At 34.9% G+C, this 19,997-nt stretch overlaps 2 protein-coding genes across 5 annotated transcripts; one reads left to right on the top strand and one right to left on the bottom strand.

The window, feature by feature from the left end:
• Positions 1-1,071: 1,071 nt before the first annotated feature.
• On the bottom strand, positions 1,072-8,524 carry LOC114420287 (auxin response factor 1-like). The gene is made up of 15 exons (XM_028386222.1): positions 8,366-8,524; positions 8,174-8,284; positions 7,779-7,894; positions 6,566-6,661; positions 6,387-6,443; positions 6,080-6,232; positions 5,901-5,985; positions 4,352-4,442; positions 4,037-4,201; positions 3,655-3,774; positions 3,492-3,570; positions 2,886-3,051; positions 2,299-2,795; positions 2,017-2,207; positions 1,072-1,837 (listed from the first exon to the last, which is right to left on the bottom strand). Exons 2-15 carry the CDS (start codon positions 8,208-8,210, stop codon positions 1,666-1,668), a joined length of 2,025 nt encoding a protein of 674 aa, XP_028242023.1. The 5' UTR covers positions 8,211-8,284; positions 8,366-8,524; the 3' UTR covers positions 1,072-1,665.
• Positions 8,525-11,496: 2,972 nt separating this feature from the next.
• On the top strand, positions 11,497-19,997 carry LOC114420285 (mitotic spindle checkpoint protein MAD1-like). Of its 4 annotated transcripts, none has more exons than XM_028386217.1 (16): positions 11,497-11,915; positions 11,993-12,092; positions 12,161-12,321; positions 12,401-12,598; positions 12,684-12,776; positions 13,016-13,132; positions 13,995-14,242; positions 14,771-14,942; positions 16,271-16,369; positions 16,462-16,665; positions 16,853-17,015; positions 17,877-17,967; positions 18,053-18,122; positions 18,579-18,707; positions 18,893-18,931; positions 19,810-19,997. In XM_028386217.1, exons 1-16 carry the CDS (start codon positions 11,784-11,786, stop codon positions 19,915-19,917), a joined length of 2,124 nt encoding a protein of 707 aa, XP_028242018.1. In that variant the 5' UTR covers positions 11,497-11,783; the 3' UTR covers positions 19,918-19,997. The 4 variants fall into 4 exon arrangements, with proteins under 4 accessions (XP_028242018.1, XP_028242019.1, XP_028242021.1 ...); XM_028386218.1 differs by having other exon boundaries at positions 11,509-11,915; positions 19,632-19,935; XM_028386220.1 differs by lacking the exon at positions 11,497-11,915 and having other exon boundaries at positions 12,208-12,321.

Raw genomic sequence — 19,997 nt, 5'->3', positions numbered from 1 at the left:
GTTGTGCTGTACAAAATGACACAGAGAAACAAGGAAGATGTTGAATTGAAGACTAACCTAACCTAACATAGTTGTTAATGATTGGGATCAGACAGTGAGAGAAGCACTATTGTCAGCTGGAGTGAGATTGAGAATCATGAATGCAGCCAGCGGTGCTTGATAGAGAGAAGCAGAAGCACCAAAGCAAGAGGAGAGTATGTCTTTTGCCACAGACTTGCTCAGCCCTTTTATCGCCCACTTTGGTGCACAATAGAGCTACCAGCATCGCACCCACCTTCCCCATCCACAAGCCATGTTCACTATTATCGCTTCCATCTTATTTGTCACTATCGTCAAAGGCTTCTGAGAAGGAATATCATGCTAAAACTGCAGTCAAATATTGTAACGAATCCTGTCAAAATTCTTAATTGAAAAACAAAAATGTTCATAAATGAAGTACAAACCCCCGTCCTCTCTAACCCCTTTAACTCCTCCCACGTCCTCTCACATCTCTTGGCTCATTGAATGTAGACACACCAAATCCACTTCCTCTACGAGAGGGGGTGGCACGTGGTGACGGAGGTGATGACTCTGGTAGAGGAATGAGATTGTGTCGAAAGCACGTATTTCCTTGAAGTTCCAGAACCTCACCCCACTCGGAAGCTCTCCCAGCTGCAACTCCGTGGAAACAATGCTCCACGGGAATGCCGAATCTGAGTCTCAGGTGCAATCATATAATAATTTAAGAAACTTTGAATACGAGTAAGCTGTTGGAGGATGCTATCTTCCTATGCTGGACATGGCTAAAAAACTTGGATAAAGGTTTCGCTACACCTTTTCATCAATGGTACAGTAATATGAAGGAGGCTTTTCGTGATTAGGGAAGGATATTTTTATAAGTGTCTGTAACAGTGGGCCAGGTTTACTGTCAGAAATATGGTTTACTGTCAGTAATTTTCACAGTGAAACTTGTACTGATTCATATATAATACAATATTACTTTTGCTGATTAAAAAAAACAAAAGTCATAATTTTCTTTTCCATTATCCGCGTAATGATGAGTTACAATAAAAAAAACTAAACACTCCAAAGTCCAGACCAAATTCTGCATGACTGTTAGCGGGAGAACGGAGGGTTATGCCTCGTACATATAAATAGCATTCGAAGATAATAATAAATACTTCTGTACAAAAAGGCATGCATCACATTGAGTGAGTTACAAAAGAAAATACCCACCCCTCTCATAAAAAACAAAAAAAAAAAGATCATATCATGCATGGCATGATATTAAGTAAAGACATACATGTTGGTGCTTGCGGCCAACTCAAAACCGAATGAGCAAGGACCACTACACTCCCTCCCGGCGATAAGATAACCGAGCCGTAGAAGAAATAGAAAACCCACAATATCTTTCATTCAAGGCAAGGCAAGATCAAACAGCAGTATCTCAAAACAACCCTCTGCGTCGATTCTTGCTTGCTGACGTCATGCCAGCCAGCCAGCCTAGCTGCACAATACAATACAATACAATACAATACAATACAATACAATACACAAGTGGAAGTGATATGCATGCTCCTATTAGTATTGGCCGGCCACCTTTAGTTCATTATCGCCTCTCTCCACACCAACATTTATTGCATTCATAACAACTAGGATATACTGGAACTGGAATTCATACGACTTCTAGCAGCTGGGCCCCATATTAGATGACTGGTCCTCAGGATTCACTATTGCTTCTGAATCCTGCTTGCTTGGGTTAACTTTTTCATTCATTGGAAGTCTTATTTTCGGTGAAAGCTTCTTCACCTCCTCTGCTGTGTAGATGAAAATTTTCCTCACAACACTACAGAACTCACTGCAATAAAGTCACAAGCACACAAAATTAAGCACCCAGTGTTTCCCAATCCAAGATGAAAAACATGCTGTTAATCAAATTATCCACTCTTTTTAAGTCCATCAGAACGACATAAATCTTGTAAACCATACATGAAAATGTCCAAGCCAAGAAAATGTACAAGTTATAAATGAACTTACTCCCACGGATCGTCTCCAACCATCATCATATCATCTTCATTATCAGTGTAGACAACTTGCCATTTTTTTAGGGACCCACAGAGCTCAGTCTTGATGTTAAACATATCTTCCAATTTCCTGAGAAGATCCTCATATCCATCAAATCGTGTTAAATCCACAGCCCTCCCAACAGCCATTCCTTGCATGTGAACCTATGAAAATATTAAATTACATCATAAATAACCTTAGTGCTTTATGCAGGCACAGTGAAGAGAAAACCCTAAACCACCTTATCAATACTACCTTTGTACAGCTCCTTATTTGCTTGCTTTGTGACTCCTGGGGAGACTGCAGGCATGATTTTTCAGCATCGCAACTAACTGAAGGAATATCAGATCGGTTGGCATTTGATGGTTCAGAATGTTGATCAGACTCAGCATCTAAAGATGGAACCGACCTATCATCACCCACCCTTCCTGACAAAGTGACTGTTTGTAGATTTCCTTCTGCATTAGAATTCTCAAGTAGCTGAATCCCAAAGAGTCTACAGCCATTTCCAGTGCCTTGTCTCTTCTCTCCAGCTTCTTTAAGAGCTATAGCTGAAATAGATTCCAAGTTATTTTCCATCCTATTAGACCAATATATTGATTTGTTGGAAGGAGATCCCACAGAGCTATTCCCACTAAAACCAATAAAGTTAGTTGCAGAAGAATTGAACTTTGGTGATGGATAGAGGCCACGTCCTTGTTGGGGGTCACAATAAGAGAAAGAGGTAGATTCAACTGATGATTTCCATATGCCTGGTGCACAAAGAAAGATGATTATGTAGAAAAACAGAATGGGCAGCAGAATGACAAAGAAATTCTGCACAACCAACCCAGCAAACCCACCTTGCAAAGAAGAATCGGGCATTGTAGAAGGTAGAATGAGAGGCCGTGCCCTCTTGTTTCTTTGGGTTGGCTGCGAGTTTGCAAGAGTGGTAGACACAAGTGGCTCCAATTCCCATGATGAAACTCTGTCAGGACGCAAAATTGAGGATGGTTCATCCCATTGCACCTGAAATAAAAATCATTATAGGTCATAAAATTACAGAACCAAAAGCTGCTGTACAATTCTTAATTTCTAGCTATCGGGTATCATCAGAGCACATTGCCTGCCCTGTCATTCATTTTTTTAATCAAAAAACCCTAGCAACTCTTTGGCAGCTAAATGAATTTTATAGTAACTCTATTCTTTACAGTGCCTCTAAAAAGCTTCATTTCAATTCAATCTGTCAGAGTCATATAACTAAACCATATAAACAATAGAACATACATCAGCCAAGGTTACATGATAAAAAATGTGGGAGCAAAATGTTTATTTGCAAGCTGACATTCATTGGACAGTCCACCAAAGTTCAAAACACATATCAGGGTTATAACGTTATATTAAGGGGAGAAGGAAACAATACTAGGCAAAATAACTTTAAAATCGCACAAGACATTTTGTATAACTACCTTTAATGATCGCCACTCAGAATCAGGCCAGACCGACGATGATTTATTATCTCCAACACCCACAATTGTGCCACTGAACCTGCATTCAGGGGGAGAGGAAAATTATCAGATAGCATAATTGCTAATATCCAAATACCAAATACAAGCTAGCCAGGTCATGCACCTTCTTTCGGGAATTTCATCACCCTCAAATCGCATTTTGAATCTCATCCCAACAGAGAGTTTATGACTCTGAACTTCCAGATACTTGTTGACACTCACAATAAACTCTGACCGGCTTGTTCTAAGATAAATATTGACAATTCAGCAGAAAGTCTCAACTCCAGTAAAAAAAAAAAAGCAGGAAGAACTCAAATGCCATCCAAATCGAAGTATTTCAGCCAAAAAAAAAGTTCATTAATTGCAGAAAACAGGCAGGTACAAGTACAAAAAATGTAAAGTTAAAGGGATAAACAACAAAATATGGCAACACTAACATCACAAACTAAGAATATTCAATGGAAAGATAACTAAAACCAACAACTTCATATCATTAAATGCAAGACCTGGGCTTGTAAAACACAGAAAACAGTGTTCCAGTGGCAATGGCATGAGATGCAGTGGCCAGAACACCAAGATGCATACTGTGACTAGATATAACAGAAGAAGGCACATTGCTTTGCTGTCTCATGACCCTCCTAACCCCAACTCGCAGCTCTCCATTTTCACCCCTGGAATATAGCATGCACCACAAACCAGCCACAATCACTAACAAGTAACTACATTAAGGAACAAGAGCAGAGGGAAAAAAAAGTAAGTGCTATTTCCTGCCCCCAGGGGAATGGAGGAGGCATAGTAGCTTCTGATGTTAATCAACTTGCCTTAAGAATATAAAGGCATCACCAGCAGCTAATTTTTTGGAACTGACAAAGACACTCCACCCAGTGGTAAGTAAGTGGCGCTTGGGTTGCCCTGGAAATTACTCTGCTCATTCAGCAACTTACTGACAGTAGAAACATCAAATCTAATCCTATACAGATCAACAAAATAGTAGTTGTTCGTGTGTGAGAGTTCACAAATTTAAGAAAGTTTAGAAGGATTTATTTATAGAACCCGTTACTGCCGGAAAAAAAATACAATCAAATGCTTGCAACCAGTACCTGAAGCTACTAATGAGGATCACCTTAGCTCAGAAAATTTAACGGGCATCTGGTCACAAATTAAAATGGATACTTGGAGATATAAGGTTGGCTTGATGGTTGGGAAGGAGGAGTTTAAGGGTGAAGGGAGAAGGGGGGAGGTAGAGGTCGTGGGTTCGAATCCCTGCATTGACATTTCTAACAAAAACTAACAAACTAACATTTGTTGATCCAAAAAAAATAAATTAAATGGATACTTAAACTACCATAAAAGATTAAAACACATGAATAATATTTTTGTTGTCTCAGGAAGAAAACTTTGAGAAGTTTTAAGTAGTTAATCACCAATGGATTCCCAAAAAAAAGTGATCAAATGATAAATAGGAAACTAAACTTTTTCCAAGCAGAGATTCACTACAAGCTACAGAATAATAGTCACAAAATGTTTCACTTGGTAACAGCTGTCATATCTTCTGTAAGCAGTGTGAATAAAACTAGTTCAGCCAGTTGATTATTTTGTAAATGATAATATTAGAACATCTTCATATCATCAGAGTATGTTTACAATATATCGTGGAATCAATTAGTCAAATAATTGAGGAAACAACCTAAAGAATCATTTCCTAATTTATTATATTTCCTTATTTAATTTTGTTAAACTGTCCCCATTAACATCCCATATCTTTAGTGCAGCATATTAATATTTTTGTTGTCTTAGGAAGAAAACTTTGAGAAGTTAAGTAGTTGATCACCAATGGATTCCCTAAAAAGGTGATCAAATGATAAATAGGAAACTAACCTTTTCCAAGCAGAGATTCACTACAAGCTACAGAATAATAGTCTCAAAATGTTTCACTTAGAAACAAATGTCATATCTTCTGTAAGCAGTGTGAATAAAACTAGTTCAGCCAGTTGATTATTTTCTAAATGATAATATTATAATATCTTCATATTATCAGCGTATATTTACAATATATCATGGAATCAATTAGACAAATAATAGAGGAAACAATCTAAAGAATTGATTCCTAATTTATTATATTTACTTATTCAATTTTGTTAAAATGTCCCACATTAGCATCCTATATCTTTAGTGCAGCATATTAATATGCAAAAATATGTAGTGCTCCAAATTGAACTGCAGCTGATAGATCAACTAAATCTTCATCAATACAATTTTTTTTTCTTCAAGCAGACACTAGAAATAAAATTATTGCACTCAATAACAGGTTCATGAGATAACACAGATTGAAAGAGAGGAGAAAAGAGGCAAATTAACCAAGCTACTAACCTCGAAAAATATGCCTAAAATGCCATTCATTCCCATGTAAATCAGTTGCAACCAATTCTTGCCATGGTGGCTGCTGAGACATATCCTGAACAAATATGGGAATTACAAGTGAAGAAAAGCTAAAATAAAGGACGATACAGTGTCTCTATCAGCATTTTGAAAAGAGGAGAGAGTCTAACCAGTGGAGGCAGACAATCGTCTGCATGTCTTCGAAGAACAGAGAAACCCCCATGGGTACTTGTGTCAGAAGCAGTAAGTGTCTTGCAAAATGAATGGATCTTGACCCTCGGAGATTCAGGCAGAGGATCATCAGGGCTGGTCACCTCACTTTGCTAAACCAGCAAGGCAGGGTAAAATAAGACATACACAACAAGGGAAAAGAGAATTCAAATGGGCAAAAAACAGTTATGACTAGGAAAGGGTTTGAGAGGCTAATCGAGAGTAGATATATAAATCATGTAAAACAAAGAACGAGAGTACACTCACATCTGCTTCAGGAAGCAAAGTTATCTGTGCATATACTTCATCTGTTTCAGGTTCAGCCTACACAACCAAGATAAATTTAACAATTAATTATTATCGATGTAAATCAAGACAAATTTCCACATAAGTTATTGACATAAAGAAGAGAATCCAGTAAGATTTAGAGAAAAATCAGAACTCACTCGAAGATGAACATTGACCACTTTACATAATATTTTAGAAGGCAGGTTGAAGGAAGGCATCTGCTGCTCTAATCCCTCATACATAGATGCCTCAAGCTATAAAATAGAAAAAACATTAAGACAAAAGAAGAACGTAAACTTTAAAGTACAACAAAAAGCATATAATTGAAATAAAAATTGCGGGGAATTTATGGATCAAAATTATGTTGATATAATAAAGTTAAAATGAGCCCATCAAAGATGCTAATTTGCTGCAACATAAGAGAACTGTAAGTGTGGTGCACCATTTCACTAACCAAAAATCGGGATAAAGAGCCTATTTGTGGCAAAATGGTAATGTTGTTTTCTTTATATCAAGCCGTTTCTCCCAACAAAGGTCAAAGACCTCTTTTTTTCTTCTCTCATCAGAACTCCCCCACCGTCTTTTCTTTTCTTCCTTTCCTTTCATTCTTGCTCCCTTTTCGTTCAACAAAGCCACCAAATCTCACCCATACGGTGCAAATTATTGAGTAAATTTTCAAGTGTGCCTCTCTCCTTTGCAAGTTCATTTCAGGAAAATTTTCAAGTTGCTTCTTTTACTCTTAGATAAACTACCCAAAAACTTGAGTAATAAATTTTATTAGTACAATTTCATACAGGCTAGGTTGGATGGTGAATTTAGGCATTGCCATTCAAAATTCAGGGAATCAAATTAGGCAATTTAGGTGATATTACTGATTCATGGTGTATTGGTATTTATATGGTTATAGAACAGTATAAGGAGACTCCAATTTAACTCTGCAAATTTTTAGTGGAAATACAAAATTGTTAATCTATTTTTGACACTGGCCTTGGACCAAAGTGGTTAATGTTAGGTATAAAGCAATAATTTTGTACCAATTCTGGTTTTTGTTACTGACATTGCAAAGGCCAATTACAGTAATTGGAAAGCCATCTTGGTAAATTGCCTATTCTAGTAGGCTTGCCTATTCAGGCAGGCATCCGTGGAGGGGTGTTGGGAAGTCCCAAATCACCTGCCTCAACTCTTAGGGTGCAGCCACAAGCAAGGAGGCCCATTAAATGTCTTAGATCAGGAATGCTAAAGAACTAAAACCAACTTTGATCCCTATAAAAGGATAAACACGAACATATCATGTACACTTTTCCAAGCATGCAAACACATTTTGCTTGCCAAGTTCAGGTGAGTAATTTCTAAAACACTAAACTAAAATACCTGTTCCATGTGACCTTGTGGAAAGTAATAGACTCGTTCCCCTTCACGAGGGAGAGTGACAAGGGGACCAGCACATGCATGCCACAATTCCTTGTATAAATCATCATTGATTGCCCCTAAAAAACAAAGCATGACAAAGTAATGAAGTAGAGAATAACTTAAAGTTCATGTGGAATATATATTAAACACCTTCCAACGTTGATAAATTTTGCCAAACAGACCAGTCAGATAAAGTTACTCATGATCATGACATATGGCATGGGTAAGAAGAGTCTCACGAATTGGCTATGAATTCAATTAGAGAGAGCAACCCAAGGTGAGTAAGCAATTAAAGAATGATTCTGGCGAGGTTGCGTCAAAAAAGGGGAAAGAGAAACACGAGATTAGAGAGAAACCTGTATGAATTCCGCCAGATTTGAGAGTTGAAGCCATTGAGAGTGGAGAATGTGGGATAAGTTGAAGTTCAAGTATATTTGCAGCTTGAATTGGTACCAATTCTTGGAGACCTAACATAAACGAAGGAGAGTTAGGAATAGAGGTGGATGGATCGATCGATTTCAAGAAAAGCAAAATGGATGAAAGCTTGCCTGGCCTTGGAGGAAGTAGATCAATGAAACGGTGGCGTTTTGTTGATTCGAGAGAAACAGCGATAGAATGCGTGCCCTGAAACCCCTACAACTTCCCCAACTGTCCCACGCCCATCAAGCATATTACATTTTTTTAGTATATTCATTTCTTTTTTTTCTTCGTATCCCTTTCAACTCGCTTTTTATTTACGCTTTATTTATCTCCTCATTTCCTCCTTTGACAAACCACGTTTTTCTTTAAATACACAAAGTTTATTAAGTTTCAAATTCAAAGTATACCCCAAAGTATACTTTCATTTCTTATCATTTCCAAAGATATTGACCGGAGAAGATTTTGAGCTTTTATTCCGTTAGTATTATTTAATATATTTAAAATTTATTTGATATTAATTATTTTATTTTTCATACTAATATGTTTAAATTTTATACTCAATCCAAATGTGACACATCATGTGATTAAGAATGATGATCTAAAAGAAATTTATACAAGTTTGAAAAACAAAAAGATAATTGACGTAATCCTATAAGATTTGGAATACTTTTTTAACTTCTTTTATTTTGTTTGTTTTATAGTGTAAATAAACATGTTATTTTGTTTACTAATTAAATTACATTAATCTTTATCAAATAGAGGTAATAGAGTTTTTTACACTATAGAGTGAATTTGCTTCTCACATTGAACTTCATTTATTACAAAATATTTAAAATGATTCAATTATTATTATACAAATGTGCGAGATGAAGAGTTTTCAATAGGTGAGTCTTATCAAATTATATCTAATTTATGTCATAAAATATAACAAACAACTAATTATACATGATAGGTATTTCTAATTTTGTCTTATAAATGCTTATGTTAAAGAAATTGTGAAGTACAAAAAAAGATGTATTGTCACGACCCACCACAGACTATGACTTTCTTAGTCTCACAAGTCTACCTTATACAAATAACCTGTAAAAGAACACATAATATATCTAGACAAATCTATATAAATATATCTCATTCCATTCATTTAAAATCAAGGTCTCCGGTTGTAACACAAACCCTTAACATATTGTCTAACATATCCACTAATAACAATATTGATTATAAATACTAATCATCAAGTGTCTCAAAATCATCATAAGTACATCATCATCATATCTATAAGAGAGAATCATTTAAATTTCAAAATAAAGGGATTCTCTCTAAATCTATTACTATTTTAGTCTCTATAACTGCATTATATTGGAGTTACAAACAAAATATCTATCAGACGCAATGGAGGTCTGCCAAAAGATAATCAAATTTTTGGGTACATCAACAAATCCTAGGAAGTCAATTATTCCACTATTGTGTATATGGGAAAATGAAATAAAAATAGGGGGTAAGTCACAAGGAGAATACAATATAGCACGAGTCTTTGCATTCCAAAGAATTTTTAAAATGACATTAAATAAATAAATAAATAAATCAAGTACACTTGCTTTTAGAAATCAATGTACTTTATAATCAAACTTTCACTCCACTAAGTGCACATAAACCACATTATCTCTTCATTGTGGTGAACGATAATTATATAACTACGACATTTAGCTCGTAGGCTGCATTATCTCTTCGTTGCAGCGAGCGGAACATATAAATATACTATGACTAATTGACTCATAGGCTACATTATCTCTTCATTGTAGCAAACGACAAATATAATTATACTATGAGAAATTGACTCATAGGCTACATTATCTTTTCGTTGTAACAAACAACAAATACAATTATACTATGAAAATTTAACTCACAGGCTACATTATCTTTTCCTTGTCGCAGACGACAAATATAATCATAAACTCACAATAAATAAAATAAACAAATAATTCAACATTCATCCTTATATATATATATATATATATATATATATATATATATATATATATATATATATATATTGAAGTTTAATTGTTTCTCCTAAAGGAACTTTAAAAATGTCGCTAAGTAGATTAACTACTCACTTAAATAATGCAATCAATGTCTTTCGCTACTTTTGAAAAGATCAATCACCTTATTTTTCACAGGATCTAAGCATTTAAAATAAGAGAACAAGAGATTAGACAAAATCTTCAATTTTAGCAAACCTAGGGTTTTGAGTAAACCACAATAATTCCTAATACTTAGTTTCTAACCCTTTTCACACGACCCATAACTAATCAGTACTATAAAATACTCATCTAACACAATAGGTTATAATTTTTTACCTCAAGGAGATCAAATAGAAAAATCTAAAGAAATGAGTAGTGTTTCCCTGTGTCTCCAATCTAAGGAAATGACAACGTTATTTATATTAAAATCATTATTTTTACAACATAGTTTATATACTAAATTATTTAGACAAATGGAATGAAAAATAAACAATACAAGGTGTTATAAATAATGTAACAATGAATGCAAAAATTCTACCTCCCACAAAAGAAGTAGATATATTATTGGAGAACAATAATGATTGTAATGACAAATTCATCGATAATTACATTAATGTATCAAATTCTGGTGATTAAATTTACACATATTTTTATTTTTCAATCATATTTTAGCAATAATTAACAACTAAGTCTAATTTTTTATACGTTTTTTATAGGTATTTGGGATATTGGAGATGCTATATAAGAATGTGAATTTTGCACAACACAAATATGGTATGCCAAGTGGATACAAACACAATAGAAACCTAAGAAACCAAAATTTGACCTCTAATGCATGCAAGGAAAAATCAAATTGGAAAACCTTCAACTAGCACCTCAAATTTAAAGGATTTGTTTCACAATAACAAAACAAATAACAGGTTGTTTTTAGAGAACATTCACTCATTCAACATGATGTTTTCCTTTACTTTACTGGGTGGAAAAATAGACGTTTCTAAAAATGACAAAAAGTGCACCTCCTATGCTTATCATGAATGGTGAGAATTATCATAGCATTGGAAGTTTACTCCTTCCTGCTAAACAACCAAAGTTTCCTTTACTTTAAATGATGTTTCACAAACAATGTTTGTTTAAGAACTCATTAGAAACAATTACATGTTGAGATGTATAACGGTCTTATAGAAGTAATACTAAGGGGGGAAAATAATCCTTGAGTGGTGTAACCAACCAGAATCTATAAAATATCTCTTTAAATATATCAACAAAGGTCATGATTGAATAATTATCACCTTCTATGACAGTGTAGATGTGCACTTTATTCCTCCCGGATTCGAACTGGAGACCTTCAGTGTGTTAGACTAACGTGATAACCAACTACCCCAGGACACCAACTTGTCGTGTTTTATTTGGATAAAATTTAACAGTTGGCTTGGCTTCCTCGTGTATAAAATTTGTGCCTTGTGAGTGAGTTTGGGGTTTCAATTTCAAATAGAATTGAATTTTGAGAAGGGAAGGGAAAGGAAGAATGATAGTTAGAACTCCACCGCCACCCAAGAGGCCCCGCGCCGATGGCGATGGACAGCTGGTCATCTACGAGGATCCGCCGGAGTCGTCCCCTTCGGAGCACATGCTTTGCACATATCAATGTCGCCAAATGGTTTGTTTCTCATCTTCTTCATTTCATTTCTATGCTATTGCTTTCAACAACACCTATTTTATTTTTCTTCACGTCAGGTCAAATCCGATTTTATTGATGCCTTAAGCAAAGCTGAAAATCAAGCTCGTCATTATCAATCTAAATTTGAGACATTGGAGCCTAATTTCCACAAACTTGGTCAGTCCAACTCACTTTTCATTCTCATCATTTCTGCCTTTCTTTTAACCGTCGTCAACTTGTTACAGAATCTGAGAGGAAGAAATTTCAGGACCAATTCTTATATGCTCAACAGGAACTTGCAGCTGCAAAAGGCCGCGAACAGGCTCTCCAAGACCAACTCTTGATGGAGGTCACCCAGTCTCAAGAACGATTAAGAAAACAAATTCAATTAAACACTCAACTCCAGGTCTGTTTTATTTGTCAACCACTCATTCAGTTCATGCACTCTATTTCACTGATTTAACTTTCTTCCTACTGGAATTTAGGTTAAGCTCCAAAATGAGACAGACCTTCGCAAAAAAGCTGAGTCTCATGCTGCTTCAGCAGAGGAAAAAGCAACATCTTTCGAAGGTAAACTAGGCCATCTCTCCGAAAGTATAGAGAGGGAAAAAAAGCGACTTCGTGATGACCATTCACAACTGAAAAGCGACTCAAAGTTATCTATTTCTAGAATATCCGCAAAGGTAAGTGGCTATGTTTGTTTTTCAGACTCAAAAGCTATTTACAGCTATGCATTATTATTTGAGCTGTGTATTGTTTTTCTTGTAGCTTGAACAAATGGAATGCAGAGCTAATAATGCTGAGAGAGAAGCAGAGCTGCTAAAAGAACAACTGAAACTTCTTAAGGATCAACTTGATGAGGTTTGGGTCTCTAATTAGCTGCTTGCTGGCTTTTATTGTTCCTTTAAGAATATCATGTGTGAACAAAGCTATACTCACTCTGCAATATGAAATTTGATTTGGTGTTAAGCCTCTGAAATTCATGTAGATCTTTTTCTGGTTGAGGAATGTATTTTACATGCTTCATTTCATTGCTGTATTCCCTTTTCCAGTAGGGTTATTAACTTATGATTGCATTGCATCATGATTCCTATTTCCAGTGTTTGCATCAGAAGATTGAAGTTGAAAAAAAACTATCTACTTTAATGTTTCAAGAAGTTGCTTCTACAGAGAGTAATGTTTTAGTTAAGCATTTGCAACAGGAGCTTCGGAACTATGTAAGTTTGCTTTCTTTTTTATCTTGAATCTTGATGGCTCTTTTTTATTGGGATTATAGTAATGCGAGGACACATACATTGATGACTTGATGTATATGACTCTGGACTAATTTTGGTAGTTACTCATCTGGCATAATCATAAATGAAGAGGAACTGTGTCATTATTTTATTGATTGGTCTGGATATATAGAGAAAAAATTGAGTAGGCTTGGCCCCTTGATTTGAGTCCTTTTTTTAAAAAAAAAATACTGTGATGTTTATGGGTTTGTAGCAAAAGTCTCATGTTTGCGTTTTTTCTTTGCTATTTATTGTCCATTTTTTAATGTAAAATTTAGTAAATATTATTTAATCCGACACCCCATATTTAGAAATACTACGAAGATATATTTTGTAGTTTTTATAACTTCATTAAAATATTTTATTTTCCTAAGGTTATGCTTTTGTCTAAATTCTCGTCTGTAGCCTTCCCTTTGCTGGTGCTTTAATGAGTTTTAACTCTAATTTTCAGCAAGCATATGTTAACCAAATCATTATTTTGATACACAAGTTTTTGAAGTGTGATTGAGTTCGTTTTAATGTGTGTGTGACATGGATTATTTTTTGTGCTTTTGAAATATTTTGATTTATTGTATATTTTTTCTACTGTACTTCTGTCTAGGAAAACGGCTTATCCTGTGCTTGGTGTCTTTCAATTTTTTTTTTGGGTTTAATTCTTAAAGTTTTTAATTTCAAATTATAATACCTGATTAATATATTTTTTTTGCCTTTCTTGTGCGCTAGGAAATTACCAGATCAGTTTTCACTGTGAATTTGTTCATTGTAGTAATCTGAATAATGTATCCTGTTTCAATTGACATTTTAGGAATCTGTAGTAAGGGAAGCCAGAAAACTAAGATCAAGTCATGAGAACGTTGAGCTTTTGAAGGAGAAATTATTGGAGGAAAAGAGCCACAGGGAAAGGGCAGAATCAGAGCTATCCAAATTACACGATATCCAGTTAAACATGAAAAAGTTAGAGGATCAAATATCATCATGGAGAGTGATGATTACAGACATACCTGGTGTCTCATGTTTTGAGGACCTGCCTGTTAAATTTGCAGCTTTACAGAAGTACGTCAGTAGCTACAGTTTTGTTTGTGTGGTTATACTAATAGATACAAGCTTTTAGAGTCATTGTCAAGACAAATAATTCTAGAATATTCTTTATATTTTATTTTGGATTGAGACTGCTCTTATTTAATCCTTTTGTCTATAAGCACCTTGAGGCCATGAAATTTTTTAGATGATGTACTATTAGCCTCCTAGTTAAGTTTTTTCTATCTACAATATTTTCTGTGGCACTACTTTCTCTTTTTTTGGGCATTTGATTCCCTACTTTGATTGAAAATGCTGAGGTGCGAAGCCTTGTGTATTCATCTATATGCATGATAATATCAATATCTGTTATGGCATATTTCAGTATGCAAATGACTCACAATGTACTGGATGTGTAAGTCTGTAAGACCTAGGATCTCTTCATATTTAGATTGCTTTGCAGCACTTTTTTTTCCTGGTGTAGCAAAAAGAGATATTGCTAGCTGCTTTACATTTGAGTAGGCACCTATTGTCTTTTGATCTTGATATCTACTATCAATGCAGAGAAGTCATTTATAGCACACAGAAGGAGGGTGAGATCACTGCTCGCTTGAAGCAAATGGAGGTGGCTCTGGATGCTGCTGAAATTGGTAAACAAAATGCTGAAGCCGAGGCTGCATTGGCTAAAGATAAAGCAGAAGTATTAAAATCAGAAATTAAACGAATTGAATTAATGGTCAGTGTTGTTGTTATGGTACTTTCATAATTGCTGAACATTGGACTTATTCTTTTCATGCTTCACTTCCATTGCCATTTTTGCAATTCTTGGATTTATTATCTGCTATTCTTGATACCAGGCTAGTTAGTGTACAACTTGCATTTATAGGAAAGATGAAGCAATACTTAACAATAGTAAGGAGTTTGACGGTAGGCAAATTTATGGTATATCTGGAAATGATTTAAATGTCATACCCAGATCCCAGAAAGGAATTTTGTCACAGTTCCACAGAAAGACTCCATGGCTGCTCAAAATCTTATCAATTCCCTCTCTATTGATCTTTCTCAACTCAGAATATAACAAGATACATATAACTTGCTTTTAATTGCAACTCACACCAACAAATCTATGAATCACAAACGTCCTAAGTGCTACATATTAAACACTGATGTGAGGTTTCCTGCAGCCTTGGTCTTTTAGCTTCTTGCTTCAGTTGCAACTTGCAACATATACTGAATGCTTGTGAAGACATCTTCAGTAGTATTATTAGGGATATTTGATGTAAACACAGCTTTTGGAGATTTGTAAGCAAAACATGCCTATGAAATGAATAATGTAAATATCAGTTTATGATTTGAAGGCTTTTGTCTTGATTGTATAAAGCTGGGATAGTAAGTATCAAATTCTACAATTCTCCAGTTCTGTAATTTTTTATGCTTTTGGACATTGAACTTAAAGGAATGGTTTTATCTATTTATTTTGTAATTTTTAGTATTTAATAGAAACTGGATCAGAATTATAGGAAGAAAACTGCCTAACTAGCAGAACTTAAAGAACTAGCAGAACTTAAAGAGCCTGCACCTCCCCAATGCCCTAAGGCTTCAATTCTCTCACAAATGACAAGATACTCCTCTCTTTCCACCTCTCCTCTTATTTATAGGCAATCTGCCTTAATTCTTTTCTCTCTCAGCCCAACAAACTAACAAACATCAACAATTAACTAACAAGCTAACTCTGTAATTAGTAATTACTAATTACTTACAAATTGACAGCTAGCAGCTATCTAACAGTATTCCAGAGTTTTAAGATATTACTCGAGAGTGCTATTTTTTTATTGCTGCATTTTACCCATTTTGCTGCATTGAAGCAATGTGGTGTATTTTGAAGAAACTGGTTTTTATTGGGGCTACAACCGACTAAAATTCTGTGCGATATATTCATTATAGCTTTAATTAACTGCTGCATAACAGTGTAGTTACTGTGGATAGCTGAGTCTGAAATCTGTAATCATTTGTTTGCCATTTTTTTGGTTATGTTCTTTAAATTACATATTAATTGTCTTACAGCTTGCTGTTGTCACTGAGGAAAGGAATAAATTAAGAAATGTGGCCAATTTGAAGAATGATGAAGCTCTGGATGCATCGAAAAATGCAAATCCTGTTCAGGTTGCAGTTGCACTTCCCTCAATTTTGTTATCATATAACTACTTATGTGATCTCTTAACATTTTTATGCTTGTTTTTTTTTAATTCATGCAGGAGCCTGAATCATCTCTTATGAAGAAAGATGATTGCATTAAAGATTTAGAAAGTACCTTGCATGAGCAAAGAATGGTTAATAATCGTCAATTAGATGAAATGAAGTTACTTAATGAAAAGTTGCATGGTGAAGCAAGAAGAGTGAAGTCACTGGAGAGGGAGAGTGACCGGCTCCGGTCAGAGATTTCATTATTAGAGGCAAAGGTTGGTGGTTTGGTGCTCTCATAAAGCACAGTAGTGCACTATTACATAATAGAAAACTCATGTTTTTAATATTATGTCCTCTTCATTTCTTATGTATGTCATGTGTTACTGTTGCTTACCCAAGGTGTCCAGATTTTGGTTTTCATTTAACAGTTTGACTATCTACATGCTGTTTTTCCTTCTATAGTTGGGTCATGGTGATTTTTCCGCTGCTAATACAAAAGTTCTGCGGATGGTGAATACACTTACTGTCGATAATGAGGCCAAACAAACCATAGAGGCACTGCAAACTGAGCTTCAAAAAACGAAAGAGAAATTAAAAGCTGTTGAAGAATTGAAGAGTCAATCAGGTATGAAACCTTGTTAGTTACAGTGGATGTAAGGGTGTAAATGTTATGTTTCAAAAAGAGTTGGTAATAAAGGCAAGAGGGATTGGCGGAGGAGAATGGCTTGAGGCTTTTGAAAATGGTTCTTCAATTTGTAGTATTAGTATAAATACTGAATGGAGGGGGGCCCTGGCGCAGCGAAAAAGTTGTCTTTGTGACCGATCGGTCATGGATTCAAATCTAGAAATAGTCTCTTTGCATAAGCTAGAATAAGGTTGCACATAATGATCCTCCCCTGTACCTTGGCATAGCGAGGAGCCTTCTGGCATTGGGGTATGTTAGTTACTGAATGGAAGAGAATAGTAGTGTCTAGAATCCTTTGTAAAAAAATTCACAAGGTAGAATTTTTTTTTGTTCCTCCAGTGAAGTAGTGGCAGTGTTATCAATGGTGGATAACGGAACATGGCAGAAGGCCAAAATTCTGCCATATAAACACAGCATTGCAGCCTATGGCTTTGTCTAGTATCTGTGAAAGAAGTTTAGATTGCTTGATTTGAATTAGAGCTTTTAAAAACTTCCAAGGAAATTAATCTTAAGTATACAAGAGGTATGCCAATAGGGCCTCTCTGAAAATTGCTAAAAAAAAAGACAAAAAATTTGAAGAAAAACTAAATATAGAAATGAAATATGCATTCCTTTTTATGATATTAGGCTGACTTCTGTCCTTTCAAGACACATCAATGGTAATGAGAATTTTTCCAAAAGATGAAAGGCATGTGTTCAGGGCCTTAAGGATGGTCAAAAGTTTCCAGTACCATCTTATTAACCATTGGATAATAATGTTATCAGATGTATGGGTTTTCCTGATCACTTCTAACTCTTTAGGCGAAGCTGGAAAGCTGGTAGATAGCTACATATCGGATAAGATGTTGCAATTAAAAGAGCAAATCGCAACACTTGAGAAGCGAGAAGAAAGGTGAGTGTATAATTTGTTATCTTTGGTAAATTATATGTTGTCATGAAGAGATTCCAGAATAACTGAAACACTGAAATATCAACAGATACAAGACTGTGTTTGCAGACAGAATTTCAGTCTTCCGGAGGGCATGCTGTGAGCTTTTTGGTTACAAGGTTGGTAATTGTATATACTGATCTAGATTTACTACAATCTTTTTGTGTAAATTGAAAGTGTTTTGTACCAAATGGTGTTGCTTTTATTTCATTTTTGGATGGACCACACACTTCTGTTTTAAAAATATTGTAGCATCCTGGTAGAGATGTAATTTGGTATGGGAAACCTCAATGCATATTTGATTTCAATCACTATGTTTTCAAGTAATACTGTAGCATGCTTCTGTCGGGGGAAACACAACCTCACGTAAAATCCTTTCTGTAATTTGAAATGCTAACCAATGGTTCAACATACAGGGGTCTGTTTTTTTCTCTGTCAAAGAACATTGTATATCAAGCATTTTCTAATTAAGTTATTTCCAAACTGGAAAAAGCTGACAATTGAATGTTGATTCTATTTATCTTTCTGCTACACTTAAAAAACCCGTCTGTGGCTGTTGATAACTATATTGGCAGATTGTGATGGATGAACACCAGCGTTCTAATGGAATCCCGGTGACACGATTTACCTTGCAATCCATTTATGCACAAAGTGATGACGAAAAGCTTGAATTTGAATATGAATCAGGGAATACTAACATTTTGGTAAGATGTTGAATTTAGTAATGAGAAATGGTGATTTTACTTTATTAAATTGTATACCACTATAATTCAGTTGGGGTAAATGGTGGTTCAGGAAATATGTTTTGAGGTTGTTTCAGCTTTTCACAAATGATGGCATGAATAGATGCTGAAATTTTCCATTTTCATTCTTTTTTTCATGACAACAGGCAAATCATTATACATCTCAGCCTGAGGTTTCTCGTCAGGTAAGAAAGTTATAATATTGTAATATTTTTCAATAAATACTTATGATCTGATCTCTTATTTCTCTGACCAAGAGCATAGATATGATTGTGAGGGTTTTGTTTAAGCCTTGGGAGTGTCTTCTTGCTTCTAGATTGTAACAGTGAAACCTTCCTTATAGACATGTTTTTGGCAGCAAATATTTTCAGCTAAAAATGTTTTTTCTTTCTTCTGAAAATATTGCATCTTCTGTTACAAATTATAGGAAAGGAAAACACATTTTAAATAATTTGGCTGTTTATACAAAAAAAAAAAAGTTTTGCTGAAAGCCATTCATTTAATATTTTGAATTAATAACGGAAAATATCTTTTTCATATTTAATGATTCAAAAATAAAATACTATAGGGACGATCTAGAAGTTGATTTTCTGTAAAAACAATCAGATTCTTTACTTTTACCTTTGTGAAGAAAAATAACATCTTGTATGAAAAATTTACAGCTCTTCTGAATTCTGACATTTCTTCTATTGTTCATAAAGATTTGATTAGATCCATTCAGCCAAGAGAGTGTGACTGTATGAGAGTTTGAGTATAGCTGTAGATGGATTTAAAAACAGAAGAGTTCTGAGTAATGAGTGAATGACAATTATCATCCATCATGCATGTAGTTTTTACATATTAATGTTTCTTCTGCTCTGTTTTATGTAACTGATACATTCCCAGGTTGAGATATTCATTCGGAAGATGAATTCAATTCCTGCTTTCACTGCCAACATGACAGTGGAGTCTTTCAATAGAAGAACCTTGTCTTAAATTCAACAATCAACTTGTGTCTAAGTACTGGTATTTTTTGCTGGCAACTATCAGCTATGATGTATATATCTTGCATCTTCAATTTCAGGAATTTGGTCAGCTGGTAAGGCTGTTACGACTGGACACATTTTGTATCCATACATTGGTAATGGATGGCTTGGATTTGAAAAATGTCACATTATTTTTTTTCAAATAATTGAATAGTGAGGTGGAATTTTGGGCGTGCAGACTTGTTCTGAGGCTTATATTTTTGTTAAGATTACATTTTTCTTGTCA

This window comes from Glycine soja, chromosome 7 (genome assembly GCF_004193775.1).
Source record: "Glycine soja cultivar W05 chromosome 7, ASM419377v2, whole genome shotgun sequence".
NCBI classification, from domain to species: Eukaryota; Viridiplantae; Streptophyta; class Magnoliopsida; order Fabales; family Fabaceae; genus Glycine; species Glycine soja.
Note: the sequence above shows the minus strand (reverse complement) of the source record. Positions and strands in the feature narration are given on the sequence as shown.

Excerpts from the sequence above, each read along its gene's own strand:
- LOC114420287 (XM_028386222.1), bottom strand. The coding sequence starts at position 8,210 with ATGGCTTCAACTCTCAAATCTGGCGGAATTCATACAG. Across the intron at positions 7,895-8,173 it reads ATCTGGCGGAATTCATACAG|GGGCAATCAATGATGATTTA; the intron begins GTTTCTCTCTAA and ends TTTGTTTTTTAG. Across the intron at positions 2,796-2,885 it reads GCCCGATTCTTCTTTGCAAG|GCATATGGAAATCATCAGTT; the intron begins GTGGGTTTGCTG and ends TTTGTGCACCAG.
- LOC114420285 (XM_028386217.1), top strand. The coding sequence starts at position 11,784 with ATGATAGTTAGAACTCCACCGCCACCCAAGAGGCCCCGCGCCGATGGC. Across the intron at positions 12,599-12,683 it reads TTTCTAGAATATCCGCAAAG|CTTGAACAAATGGAATGCAG; the intron begins GTAAGTGGCTAT and ends TTTTTCTTGTAG. Across the intron at positions 12,777-13,015 it reads TTAAGGATCAACTTGATGAG|TGTTTGCATCAGAAGATTGA; the intron begins GTTTGGGTCTCT and ends TCCTATTTCCAG.